Raw genomic sequence first — 11,119 nt, forward strand, 5'->3', positions numbered from 1 at the left:
ATATACAAAAATGTAATTAAAATTTTATTATAAGATCTTTATAATTTATAACAAATGTTATTTCCTTTTCAGTATAAAAGATTACCCACCTTAAGATATGGAAATCAAAATAAAAAACAGTCTGCTTTCAAAAGAAAATTGAGATACAAGATACATTATTTGGAAAAATAAATAATTAAAAGAGTTTACATATAACAAATAACAATAACAAAAATAGAATATTTGTGATTCACCAATTTATTATTATTTTACAATTTTATAAAATATATATGTATATATGTTTACAAATTAAAATTAAGATTAAGACATTTATCATGTAAAGTTTAACATGGAAAAAGAATTGTTTGCATCATAAAATGATGATTCTTGTAAATTTTCATCTGCACTAAAATACTCCATATCGCTATCAATTTCATTTTTGTTAGATTTCACGCGTTTCCTTCTGATTACTTGTTTTCTCTGAGAATTTACTTCATTTTGAAATAATTGTGGAAACAGAGGTCTTACTTTCAGTAAAAGTACATGCAACAGTCTTAACAAACTTGGAGAACTTTGCAAAACTGTATTTATGTATATATCGATATTACAACGTGTCTTAAAATTATTACAGAAATTATATAATAAGGTACCATTAAGCAAATTAGCAATTTTGATCTGCGGGTAAGGATAATCTAAGAGTGCATTCAAGTTCATAGTTTGATATAAGCAGCTTTGAAAATCCGCGAATGCATGAACAATTGTCCTATTAAATTTTTTTGGATTTGAATATAATTTTTTGTCCATTTCGAAATGAGAAATAAAAAATGGTGCTGCTAATAAACAATCATCTGGATTAATATCATTATAGGCTTCAAAAATTGTAACATTCATTTCATATTGTGGCTTATAATTACTTGCTTTCCTTTTTTTCTGTGTATTCTGAATTACTGAATCATATTTTTTTTGAAAATAGTTCATATTTCTGTGCTTTCCTATCTTGGAATCTATTATATTAAATAACAAAGAAACAAATAAAGAATATGCATAACACTTATGCAATCTATACAGTTCTTGATATTCGGTCCAATATTTCATGCAAGCAATATATAATATCCATTCTGGTAAAAGTTCATTTATACATTGATTGTCCTTAATTCCTAAGGTATTATTTACAATCTGTTGTCGAATTATTAAGGGAATATTTCTAAGATTATACAGAGATGGTACTGCACAGGAAAGTATACTATTGGAGCTTTCTAATTCGTGATATGTAATTTTGTTATTACAATTTCTTATCATGTATCGCATAACATTTCTCTGATTTTCTAGCCCTGATTTTAAAAGTGCAAATATAAGACTAATAATTTTTAAACTTATTACAATGCTTGATGGATAATGATGATCTTCTATTTGTACTGGACAAACATATAAACGACGAATTAATAAGTCCATAAAATATGAAGGATACCTGGCCATGAGAAATTCATTCAAAAACCATACAGGTAACTTTCTAATTAATGCATTGGAGGAAATAAATTCTGATACATTAGATGTATCTAATATTTCAAGTTCATCGCTCTGTTCTTCATCTTCGCTTGTTTCACCATCCCCTTCGTTACAGGTTTCTTCTATGTACGTCAAATTATTAATATCTCCATCAAATTTAAAAATTCTATTTACAGAATGTGTTGTAACTTGAGCAGCAAATTCCTTTGAGAATCCTAAGGGGACAAGTATATCTGCAGATGCATTTGTGTAACCATTTATATTGATTTCTATTAAGCTCAATATTTTTTGTCTCGTAGGTTTACGCAATCTACTTAGAATACCAATGATTGCTTTATCCAGAGTACATCTACTCAGCCAAATAAAAGTTGCTTCTATGTTATAATATCTATGATTGTATCTTTTTTTTCCGATTCCTCGCAATTTTAATTGTCTGAAAAAATTTTTAAATATACCATGCTTCACATAATCATTTCCTAATAATATAGCAGCCAATGGCAGCATGGACTGACTTAAACCTTTAAAAGAATTCAACAGGTACTCGACTCTATAAATTTTACAGCGTTTCATATAACTTTGTCCATCTGAACTCTTTACTATATGAGGTTCTAACGTATCAAATGGTATATACAATGTTCCATAGATATAGAAGTCTGAATCATAACTGAGCACAGGGCAATTCAGTATTCTTGCCACAGCAGCTATGGCATTATCAGCCTCAAATAAACATTGAACATGTCTAATGTTCTTCTCCCTTAAAACTTCCTTAAACACAAGGTTATTTAATAAAGGGAAAAATTTCATACACTGCTGACTGACTGGAGAAAAAAAAGATGCCACTCGAATTTTTTCTTTAGTTCTGGATATAACTGTTTTTAATTTTTTGTCTTCACAACCACCATCCATTAGGACCAATGGTATCACATTGCATTTTAAGAGTTCGTCAAAGAAGTCTGACACGCATTGAGCAAATTTATCGTAATCACCACCAAATGCACAATTACATTTAGCGTATAAATTATATATTTGACAACAAACGCTATTACCATCGATTACCAAATATGTGTCACGCAGTTCATAATATTCCAAATAACGATCAGAACGATTATTTATAAAAGTTGTTAAGCCTGGAATACCCATTTTAAGATTTTTTTGCGTATGTTTCCATTGATGATTAATTTCACAATAAGTGTATAAACATTTTTTACATATATACCATGTTTAGATGCAGAACCAAAAAACTTTCAAAGGGTATTTTGTGGCCTCTATGGACTACTCCGTGTTGTAACATTGGATTGGTTTATTATAAACACCGGATGTCTAATACAGCGACATCTATAAATCGCGTTTTGAACGTCGAACAATTCAAGGAATGAAAGTAAGGTTAACTTCCTTTTTTCCGGTGTGAAAGACCGTGAGGTGTGTAACATTTATCACTGCAGAAAGTAATCCAAAAACATCGGAAAATTGGCTTATAATTAATTTTCATATGTGTTGTTATTTTGAATAGTGTCTATTCTAATAATTTTGAAGTATTAAGCGTTTTTTTTGGTACTTTTATATTAATATTAGATTTTCCAACATATCAAGAAATGTTTCAACTTTGTTTATATTCAGATTATTCAACGTTGAACACATGCTTTGAAGTTTACATAGTTAGAAAAATATTAGTTTTACACAATTATGCATAATTCTTAAAAATATGGATCATGTCTGTATAAGAGGTTATGCGATACTTTTAAAAACAGTGTTTACACTCATACAATAGAAAGATAGTAATTCGTAATTTAATATAAAATAATTTGTATAAGTTTTTATAACGAATATTGTTTTTCAGTTGATTTTTAATATACAAAATTTTTTTTTCAGCACATATCTTCAAGATGGTGAAGATTATGAAAACAGGGAAAGTTGTATTGGTCCTTAGTGGCCGATATGCTGGAAGAAAAGCTATCGTAGTGCGTAATTTTGATGATGGTACTACTGAAAAACAGTATGGTCATGCCATGGTAGCAGGAATTGACAGATACCCACGAAAAGTACACAAAAGAATGGGTAAAGCAAAATTTCACAAGCGATCTAAAATCAAGCCTTTTGTAAAGGTAAAATTCAAACATATCAACTTTTTTTTAATATTTTGAAGTAATTTAAATTAATACTCTTTATATTAATTTTTCCAGATTTTAAATTATAATCATTTGATGCCAACAAGATACACTGTAGATTTGCAATGGGATAAGGTGACGCCTAAGGACCTTAAAGACCCAATGAAGCGAAAGAAGGTCAGATTCCAGACACGTGTTAAGTTTGAAGAAAAGTGAGTTTCATGCTTTTAAAGCACATCTTATATGATTACTTTAAACTTGTTAAAGAAATATTCAATAGGATAATGTATAATGCATAGGTGAATGATAAATATTTGTTTTCAGGTATAAATCTGGTAAAAACAAATGGTTCTTCCAAAAATTACGATTCTAATTAATTTTAAATAAATATAAAATATACAAATATTTTAAGTGTAATATTTTTTAATTATCCTCATACAACAAAGTGAGAAAAGTAGTATCTGTTACATTTATATGTAATTGTAAAGCATGATGCTAATCTTTTATTTGGAATATTTATACATTAAAGATTCTTTTATTTGTAAAATATACAAGAATAATTAATTTGTCATTCAAAATACTATATTTGAAAACTAGATGAATTTTACGAAACATGATAAAAAATACATTAGAAATGCGATACATTATTTCCACATTGGGCTACTAGCAATTGAAAAAGTACTGATAAATATATAATTTAATAAATACATATTTAAAAAATTAGAATATAATAATCTATAATGAGCTTTCATTACTATAAATTATCACTTGCTAACTTTTTTAATGCGTTCATCTAATGCCTCTATATTGTTTTTAATAATTTCTAAATTTGATGCAAAACTGTCTTGGACTCCTTTCAAAAGGGATTTGTTGTTGTCCAAATCTGATGTGATTTGTAATTGTAACTCATCTAAACGTGTTAAGCATTTGTTAAATTCAGCAGCTGAAAAAAAATATTAAAAATACAATAGAAGTCGTAATCAGAACTATTATTTATACATTATTATATTCAGTATACATGTATACCTTTCTGATGAATTGTATTTAAAGCCAACATTCGATTTACAGTTTGTGGTAAAATCTGTGACATAGTTTCTGTTTGTTTCATAATTTCATACATTTCTGAAATCTGAAAGGGATTTAGTAACTTATTTTCGGCGAGTTTCTTTACTATTTTCTTTATAAATATATCTTTAGAAATATTTTACCTTTTGCTCTTGTTCCGAATCTAGAGCCAATGCACTCTTTTTCTGCGCAATGTTATCCATTCTATGGATTAGAGAAGCTAATCGATTTTCGATGATGTCTAGTTGATACGTGTCTAATAATGCAGCTTTTGCTCCTAATTCTTGAACAGCTTCCATGATTCCTTGACATTTGAGATTCTGACAAATGACTCTTGTTATTTGGTTATTATTAAAAAGAATTTTTATTATTGGAATAAAAGTCACTTACTTGTGAAAACTTCGAAAGTTTATCAGTAGTTGTTCCAATAATACTCTCTAAATTACATAGTCTTTGTTCAAGTAATGCAATTCTTGCTGCTTCTTGCATCCTTGCTTTTTCTGGAAGGTAGGTCATTTGATACTTAAGTACATTAGGTTCAGCTGTTTTCTCAACTTTTATATTCTGTGCCTTTGAAGCAGGTTCAGAGGTGAGAATATTTGTTTGTTTGAATGCTTCTATTTGAGACACCAATTGCCTGAAATATTAGTTGATAATAAATTTTAAATATTCTTAGAAATATTATAAATATATAGAAACTTACTTCAATCTAGTGCCTTGTGGATCCGATAGAGTCGCAACGAGATCAGCACCAAGGCATTCTTCTAACTTTAAGCAATCTAATTGTTTTCCTAAATCTTGTACTTGTGAAATTATATCAACAATAGATTTGACTTCTGTTTCATCCTTTGCTTTTTGCTATTTTGTAGTAGCAACATAATACATACAATGGTGTTACAAGTAAACAATACAAATAATAAAAGATGTTTAACATATTCACGACCATTGACGTGAATTCATATCTTCGCAAGCACTTTTCTTTGATAGAAAGTTCTTCATTTTAAACAACAGATCATTACAAGACTAATATTTCAAAATAATTCTTAAAATTTTTGTTTCTGTTTTAATGTCAGAAATTTTTGGCAATCAGCTTAAGATTTTTTTTATTTTCATTGGCAATGAGTATTAAAAACGCAAAAAATTTGCATGGTCGCTAATGTGTTAACATACAAAGAAATGATCTAGTACCTTCAAGTCATTTATTTCATCATATAATTCTTTAAATTCATGTTGCAAACGTTGGTATTTTTGAATTGGTGTTTCCTTTTCTCCTTCGCCAGGAATTTCCCAATCTCCAAACCTGAAATATATAATTATTGTAATATGCATAAATCACATATTTACAATAAGTTACTATAGGAGATTTACCTGTAACCTGTTCTTGGCTTAAGTGACACACAATCTGAAAAATCAACTGTCTCGCTAATAACATGTTTACCTTTAAATTTATTAAATGCCTCTGTAGCACTAATATGTAATTTTTCTATAGAATCAGTTTCATCCTAAAAGTAAGGATTTTAATAACATTGTCTGTATATAAAAAATTAAATAAATTATAAATTATAAACTATACCTCAAGGTAAATTTGAAATTGTTCAGATTCTGGTAAGTCAGTAGTTTCATAGACATCTGCTTGATCATATGCCTGTTACACAAATTCGATATTACAACAGTGTATAAAGAATTATACATAAATGTGTATATTGATATAAAAAAATTAGATAACATGAAATCGTATAAATTGTTTTTATATTTTATTTTTATTAATCATTGCTATATTTTGTGTTATGTTTTATATTTAATAATGAGATTAGGTCAACATCATTTGGGCATAAGACGTATAAAATACTTACAATGCCAGGTAAGTCGGCATATTTGGGATCAGCCATTTTTTACGATCAAATAAAAATGAGTTGTCACCTTTAAAACAATTTTATACAACACAAGAACTTTTGTGTTCGACTAATGAATGACAGTAAATGGATTTTGGTTCGAAATATCAAGATTTCGATCATAGATAGCAGACTGTCACTGTTAAGCTTTACGTGTCCGTTTTCATTTGTACGACAGTAGCGGTATCTTATAGAAAATACTTGCACTATTATACTAAAAGCACAGACTTAAAATACACAGCACAGACGTTACAGCTTATGGAAATTTTTGGGTAGACCTTCGGGGGTCTCAAGACCCCCGTGCCATTTTCGTGTCGTACTCGACGTTACCGACAATACAAGAGTTTAGGCTATCATCTCTGCTAGTGGCTTCGTAACTTTGATATAATTGACGCCACTAGTCTTTTCCGTGTCTTAAAATATTGTTTAAAATAATTTGTTTAGTTAAAACTTTGCAATTGTGGATATACAATATCAGTTCCGCAAAATTCAAATTCGACTCCAAAATTCTTATAAATAGTAATTCAAAAGACTGCGATTGTGTAATGCATACGATAATACAAATCACCTAGCACATTCTCCTGAAAGTATGCAATTAGTTATACTTACATGGTTATTAAAATATCATACTACAAATGATTTTTACCGGTTTTGTAATTTGCCATCTACCCATAAGTGGTAAGAATCATTCAGGCAACGCATAAAACAGTTTTCTGTTTATGAATCAGATTCCATGCGTTGCAATAAAAGATTAAATCAAATATGTATTATTTATGAAGTAACATACACTACAAATCGATTTACTTTGGTTACGTAGGCAGTTAAGCCGAGTCGTTTAGTGTACAATCAAAGCGAGTTCGTTTCAATAAATTGGAATGCCTGAATTTTATAATAGTTCTGCGTGCCTTTTATTAAAATGAAATAGAATTAACGTAGATACTAAATCTAAGTTACGTATTTTAGTTCATTTTATGTAAAATGGTAAATTATATCCACTAATTATTTTTAACTTGTGATCAAAGAAATTTCTCAAGACTTCTTTAAAGCAAGCAGTAATGTGGAAGCGGCTCGCGTGGTGGTGGAAGATCATTAAACAGTATTTGAGTAATTGCAGCATCCACGGTGTCAGATACCTCGTGGATAATCGACTCTCGTATCCGGAGAGGTAAAAGAGAGTTATCAAAAAAAGAAACCTCGAGTTAATATGAATACTTTCTTTTACTTTCAACTCGGCACAATACGTTTTATCTATCCGCAGGCTCTTTTGGCTGATCTCCTGTATTCTGTGTTGGTACGGATGTGTCTATATGATTGTAAATGTTCTGAGGAACTACATCTACTCTCCTGTGGCTGTGACCGTGGAGACTACGTACGTCGATTGGGAAACACCGTTTCCCGCGATCGTTTTCTGCGTTTCTAACACAAAAACCATGAAAAAAGATTACTTTAAACGGTATGTAATATGAACACTTCAGAAAGCAAATTTATCTATAGTTACTCCTGTACAAGTAAATTAGAGAGCGTAATCGCAAAATTAAATAGTTTCGTTGCCTTTTTCTGTAGATTTAAGAGGGAAACTTTTCATAGAAAGTTCGCAATGCGATAAACATTCTTTACTCTTTTTTTCTTTAACACGTTGAATGCCATGAAGGTCACCGGTGACCCCTAAGCAAATCGAATTACTATCATTCACTCAATTAAACGATGATTATTCGCAAACATTTCTATATTATAAATAATGCTACTCATTGCGGTGACATTCAGTTTGATGAACGTGCAATGATAATAATCCAATTCAGTCAAATGATTTAATATTGTGTTTTTTCCATTTTGTGTACTTTTGCTCTATGAAATCGTGCGGCGTTCAACGTGTTAAAGGAAAAAACTTTTCCAACAGCAGCCGTTTTGTATTTACTCCTTTCGCATGATCCATGTCCTTATCAGACTATCAACGATATACATTTGAGAGATTTTTACAGGAATCCGGGTATGTTCTCGAATTATTCCAACCCAAATCTGCTTCGGGCAACACCGGAGGAGCTGCTGTCCGCTTACGACAAGGCAAGAAATCATCTCGTTTCCACTACAATACCACATATCCACGTGGTGATTTTCTGATAACGTCCCGCCTATTTGCATTTACATTACTTCCGCATATTCCATTTTGTTTATAGATTGTCTGTATCGATCTTTCTCTCTCTCTATATTCCGTTTTCGAAGTCAAGAAATCTGAAACGTGCTGTCATTTTTATCGCAGATGAGATACCCGTGCATGGATTTGTTGGCCGACTGCACGTGGAACAACATCAAGTTCAATTGTTGCTCGGAATTCCAAGAACTGCGGAAAACAGGAGTTGGTTATTGTCTCGGTATGAACACATATCACCTGGGCGACAATAGCGTGCGGTATTTCATCAATCGGACCGTGAAATATGGTGACCTCATCATCGACGTTCACATGGCCGCGAAATCGAAGACGTTTCTCCTCACCGCATTCTCAGTTCGTACGAATGTTTTCACAGAGTTGGTCGATCGCTAATTGACTCTTCCACGGTAGACTGCGGATTTTTCCGCGATTATAACAAATTCTACCGAATGAAGATTGGCAACATCGACTTCATCGAAGTTAATCGTCGATTAGTCTTTGAACACGTGAATTTGCTCAAGAATCCGCAGTCTGCGTATCAATAATAATCGCATTACATTTGACATAGTAAAACAGTAGAGCACTTTCTCCTGTATCGAACGAATAGAGCATGATAGGCATGCTACATAATTTTCGACACATTCTCTGTAGTGTCTAAGTTGTGTTGATGTTTCTTACTGTTTGAGTGCCAAACGGCGCGATCGCGCTTTTGCGTTACACTGTCTAAAAGTGTCACTCTATCGGTTCGTAGAATCAAATTAACTTTATTTATGTCTTCCTTTTAATTATTTATTTTTATTTTTGTTATTACCTGCATAGAAATGGAAAAACGGAATGATCGCGCTATTTACAGTCTTTTCATGTAAAAATAGGAAAGCGTAATTCAGTTTTTAAATTGAAATGAAAGAAGCGCGATCGCGCCGCTTGGCACTTTTCGACCGGGTTTTTACACAGACTCGTGGCTCTCAAATGGTTAAAGAATTGTTTTAAGCTTTCGGAAAGTACGATCGAACAAATGTAAAAGTTATCAAATTGTATTTGTCAGATTCGTGGTCTTATATCTTTAGAGTGAACGCAGAATTCCCAAGGTACACGAAATTTCGTTTTTTTTTTTTTTAAGTAAAACCGTTATTTTAGGAGTTAAACGCGAAAATATGCTCGGTACAGTAGAGGCAAAAATGTTCTTGCACGATTGCAGGCTAGTATGCAACACTCGTCGGATGATATTGTTCGAGACACGTGGAAGACACCGGTATCTCCCGTTCACAAATAGAAATGACAATTGCGAAGATGGTGATGAGTTGTGCTTGTCGGTATGATTTTAGGTGCACGTGTTTAACAATCTGCAGATGCCGACGTTCAAAAATTTAGAGAAGGACGAGATACACATGAAGGCCGGACGAACGACACGAATTGAATTTACGATGTATGATACATTCAACGGGGCTGGCGTAGAGAATGTCGCTGTCGGGTATAGGGATTGTCGATTCCGACATGAAAAACGACGAGACAGCATGTTTACCGTTTACAGCAGCGACACGTGTTATCTCCAAGTATGTGCGAACATTTCGGAAAATGCAAACAAAATCCATTACTTGTCAGAAATGACAGCATGTTACGTGACTCGGTTGCAGCTGATCATAGAGCGGATGCTCGAGCTCTGCGGTTGCGTGAACTTCTATTATTCTGTACCGCGCGGGGCACGAGTATGCAACGGGACCGAAATGCTTTGTATCATAGCTAATAAGGCGGAGATTACGGCGCAATCGATCGAAGGTGAAGAAGAATGCCTGCCCAACTGCGATGGAACATCCCTGACAATGTATGCATTTGTAACAAGGATAGATTTTTCTAAACTGAGCGATTGATTCCTGAACAGCTGCACCGAACCTAACCCAGTTATAACTTGATATTTCACACCGTAGAAATCGATGGGAGCCTCATGAGTATGATTCACCAGGTCGGTCCTACTCAAGGCTTCATTTTACGCTGCTTAGTCACCCAACGGTGCGGTACCGGCGATATGTAGTCAACGATGTGTTGGACGTTATAGGTACAGATCTGCTGGACCGGGCAGTTAATTAATTATGAAATATTAAGTATCACATGTGAAACGCATACATGCATTACTTTTAGTTTCAGTTGGTAGCGCGGTCGGTCTGTTTATGGGGGCTAGTATTATGAGCATATTCGAAATACCATACTGGTTGTTTATCCGCCGTGACAAGATAGCGTAACCAGATGCCGGTAACCGGGGTACGCAGTTGGATTCACATCGCCTTGTTTCGTTTATTGGATAAAGAAAATAGAAAAATAAAAGAAAAGGCAAACATATCATGTACGACGATGAAGATTAACGAGAAAACTCCTAACGGACCAGGTGGTATCGATCGAACGTTCGAACCTCGTGATTCCATTGCGTTACC

General features: G+C 32.5%; 4 protein-coding genes across 8 annotated transcripts; 2 read left to right on the forward strand and 2 right to left on the reverse strand.

Moving 5' to 3' along the window:
- Positions 1-211: 211 nt before the first annotated feature.
- Positions 212-2,811, reverse strand: ast (single-strand DNA endonuclease protein asteroid). The gene has a single exon (XM_031981002.2). It carries the CDS (start codon positions 2,623-2,625, stop codon positions 313-315), a length of 2,313 nt encoding a protein of 770 aa, XP_031836862.1. The 5' UTR covers positions 2,626-2,811; the 3' UTR covers positions 212-312.
- RpL27 (ribosomal protein L27) lies at positions 2,776-3,995 on the forward strand. Of its 3 annotated transcripts, none has more exons than XM_031981004.2 (4): positions 2,776-2,904; positions 3,355-3,587; positions 3,666-3,802; positions 3,915-3,995. In XM_031981004.2, exons 2-4 carry the CDS (start codon positions 3,369-3,371, stop codon positions 3,961-3,963), a joined length of 405 nt encoding a protein of 134 aa, XP_031836864.1. In that variant the 5' UTR covers positions 2,776-2,904; positions 3,355-3,368; the 3' UTR covers positions 3,964-3,995. The 3 variants fall into 3 exon arrangements, with proteins under 3 accessions (XP_031836864.1, XP_031836867.1, XP_031836865.1); XM_031981007.1 differs by having other exon boundaries at positions 2,874-3,017; XM_031981005.1 differs by having other exon boundaries at positions 2,888-3,036.
- A 113-nt stretch (positions 3,996-4,108) lies between these two features.
- Positions 4,109-6,745, reverse strand: DCTN2-p50 (dynactin subunit 2). The gene is made up of 9 exons (XM_031981003.2): positions 6,509-6,745; positions 6,229-6,300; positions 6,024-6,157; positions 5,844-5,955; positions 5,359-5,513; positions 5,046-5,292; positions 4,799-4,975; positions 4,617-4,719; positions 4,109-4,533 (listed from the first exon to the last, which is right to left on the reverse strand). Exons 1-9 carry the CDS (start codon positions 6,542-6,544, stop codon positions 4,355-4,357), a joined length of 1,215 nt encoding a protein of 404 aa, XP_031836863.1. The 5' UTR covers positions 6,545-6,745; the 3' UTR covers positions 4,109-4,354.
- A 221-nt stretch (positions 6,746-6,966) lies between these two features.
- On the forward strand, positions 6,967-10,966 carry ppk13 (pickpocket 13). 3 transcript variants are annotated; one of them, XM_076371944.1, is made up of 9 exons: positions 6,967-7,134; positions 7,570-7,712; positions 7,806-8,000; positions 8,527-8,608; positions 8,805-9,047; positions 10,019-10,246; positions 10,328-10,515; positions 10,619-10,746; positions 10,830-10,966. In XM_076371944.1, the coding sequence occupies exons 2-9, from the start codon at positions 7,603-7,605 to the stop codon at positions 10,928-10,930; spliced, it is 1,275 nt and encodes a 424-aa protein (XP_076228059.1). In that variant the 5' UTR covers positions 6,967-7,134; positions 7,570-7,602; the 3' UTR covers positions 10,931-10,966. The 3 variants fall into 3 exon arrangements, with proteins under 3 accessions (XP_076228059.1, XP_076228060.1, XP_031836891.1); XM_076371945.1 differs by lacking the exon at positions 6,967-7,134 and having other exon boundaries at positions 7,279-7,712; positions 10,593-10,746; XM_031981031.2 differs by lacking the exon at positions 6,967-7,134 and having other exon boundaries at positions 7,283-7,712.
- Positions 10,967-11,119: the final 153 nt, after the last annotated feature.

Source organism: Nomia melanderi, chromosome 11, assembly GCF_051020985.1.
Source record: "Nomia melanderi isolate GNS246 chromosome 11, iyNomMela1, whole genome shotgun sequence".
In the NCBI taxonomy this organism is placed as follows: Eukaryota; Metazoa; Arthropoda; class Insecta; order Hymenoptera; family Halictidae; genus Nomia; species Nomia melanderi.

Coding starts and splice junctions, on each gene's coding strand:
- ast (XM_031981002.2), bottom strand. CDS start 2,625: ATGGGTATTCCAGGCTTAACAACTTTTATAAATAATCGTTCTGATCGT.
- ppk13 (XM_076371944.1), top strand. CDS start 7,603: ATGTGGAAGCGGCTCGCGTGGTGGTGGAAGATCATTAAACAGTATTTG. Junction 9,048..10,018: donor TTCTCCTCACCGCATTCTCA/GTTCGTACGAAT, acceptor GTATGATTTTAG/GTGCACGTGTTTAACAATCT. Junction 10,247..10,327: donor GCGACACGTGTTATCTCCAA/GTATGTGCGAAC, acceptor ACTCGGTTGCAG/CTGATCATAGAGCGGATGCT.
- RpL27 (XM_031981004.2), top strand. CDS start 3,369: ATGGTGAAGATTATGAAAACAGGGAAAGTTGTATTGGTCCTTAGTGGC. Junction 3,588..3,665: donor AAATCAAGCCTTTTGTAAAG/GTAAAATTCAAA, acceptor TAATTTTTCCAG/ATTTTAAATTATAATCATTT. Junction 3,803..3,914: donor CGTGTTAAGTTTGAAGAAAA/GTGAGTTTCATG, acceptor ATTTGTTTTCAG/GTATAAATCTGGTAAAAACA.
- DCTN2-p50 (XM_031981003.2), bottom strand. CDS start 6,544: ATGGCTGATCCCAAATATGCCGACTTACCTGGCATT. Junction 6,301..6,508: donor ATGCCGACTTACCTGGCATT/GTAAGTATTTTA, acceptor TTTGTGTAACAG/GCATATGATCAAGCAGATGT. Junction 5,514..5,843: donor ATGAAATAAATGACTTGAAG/GTACTAGATCAT, acceptor ACTACAAAATAG/CAAAAAGCAAAGGATGAAAC.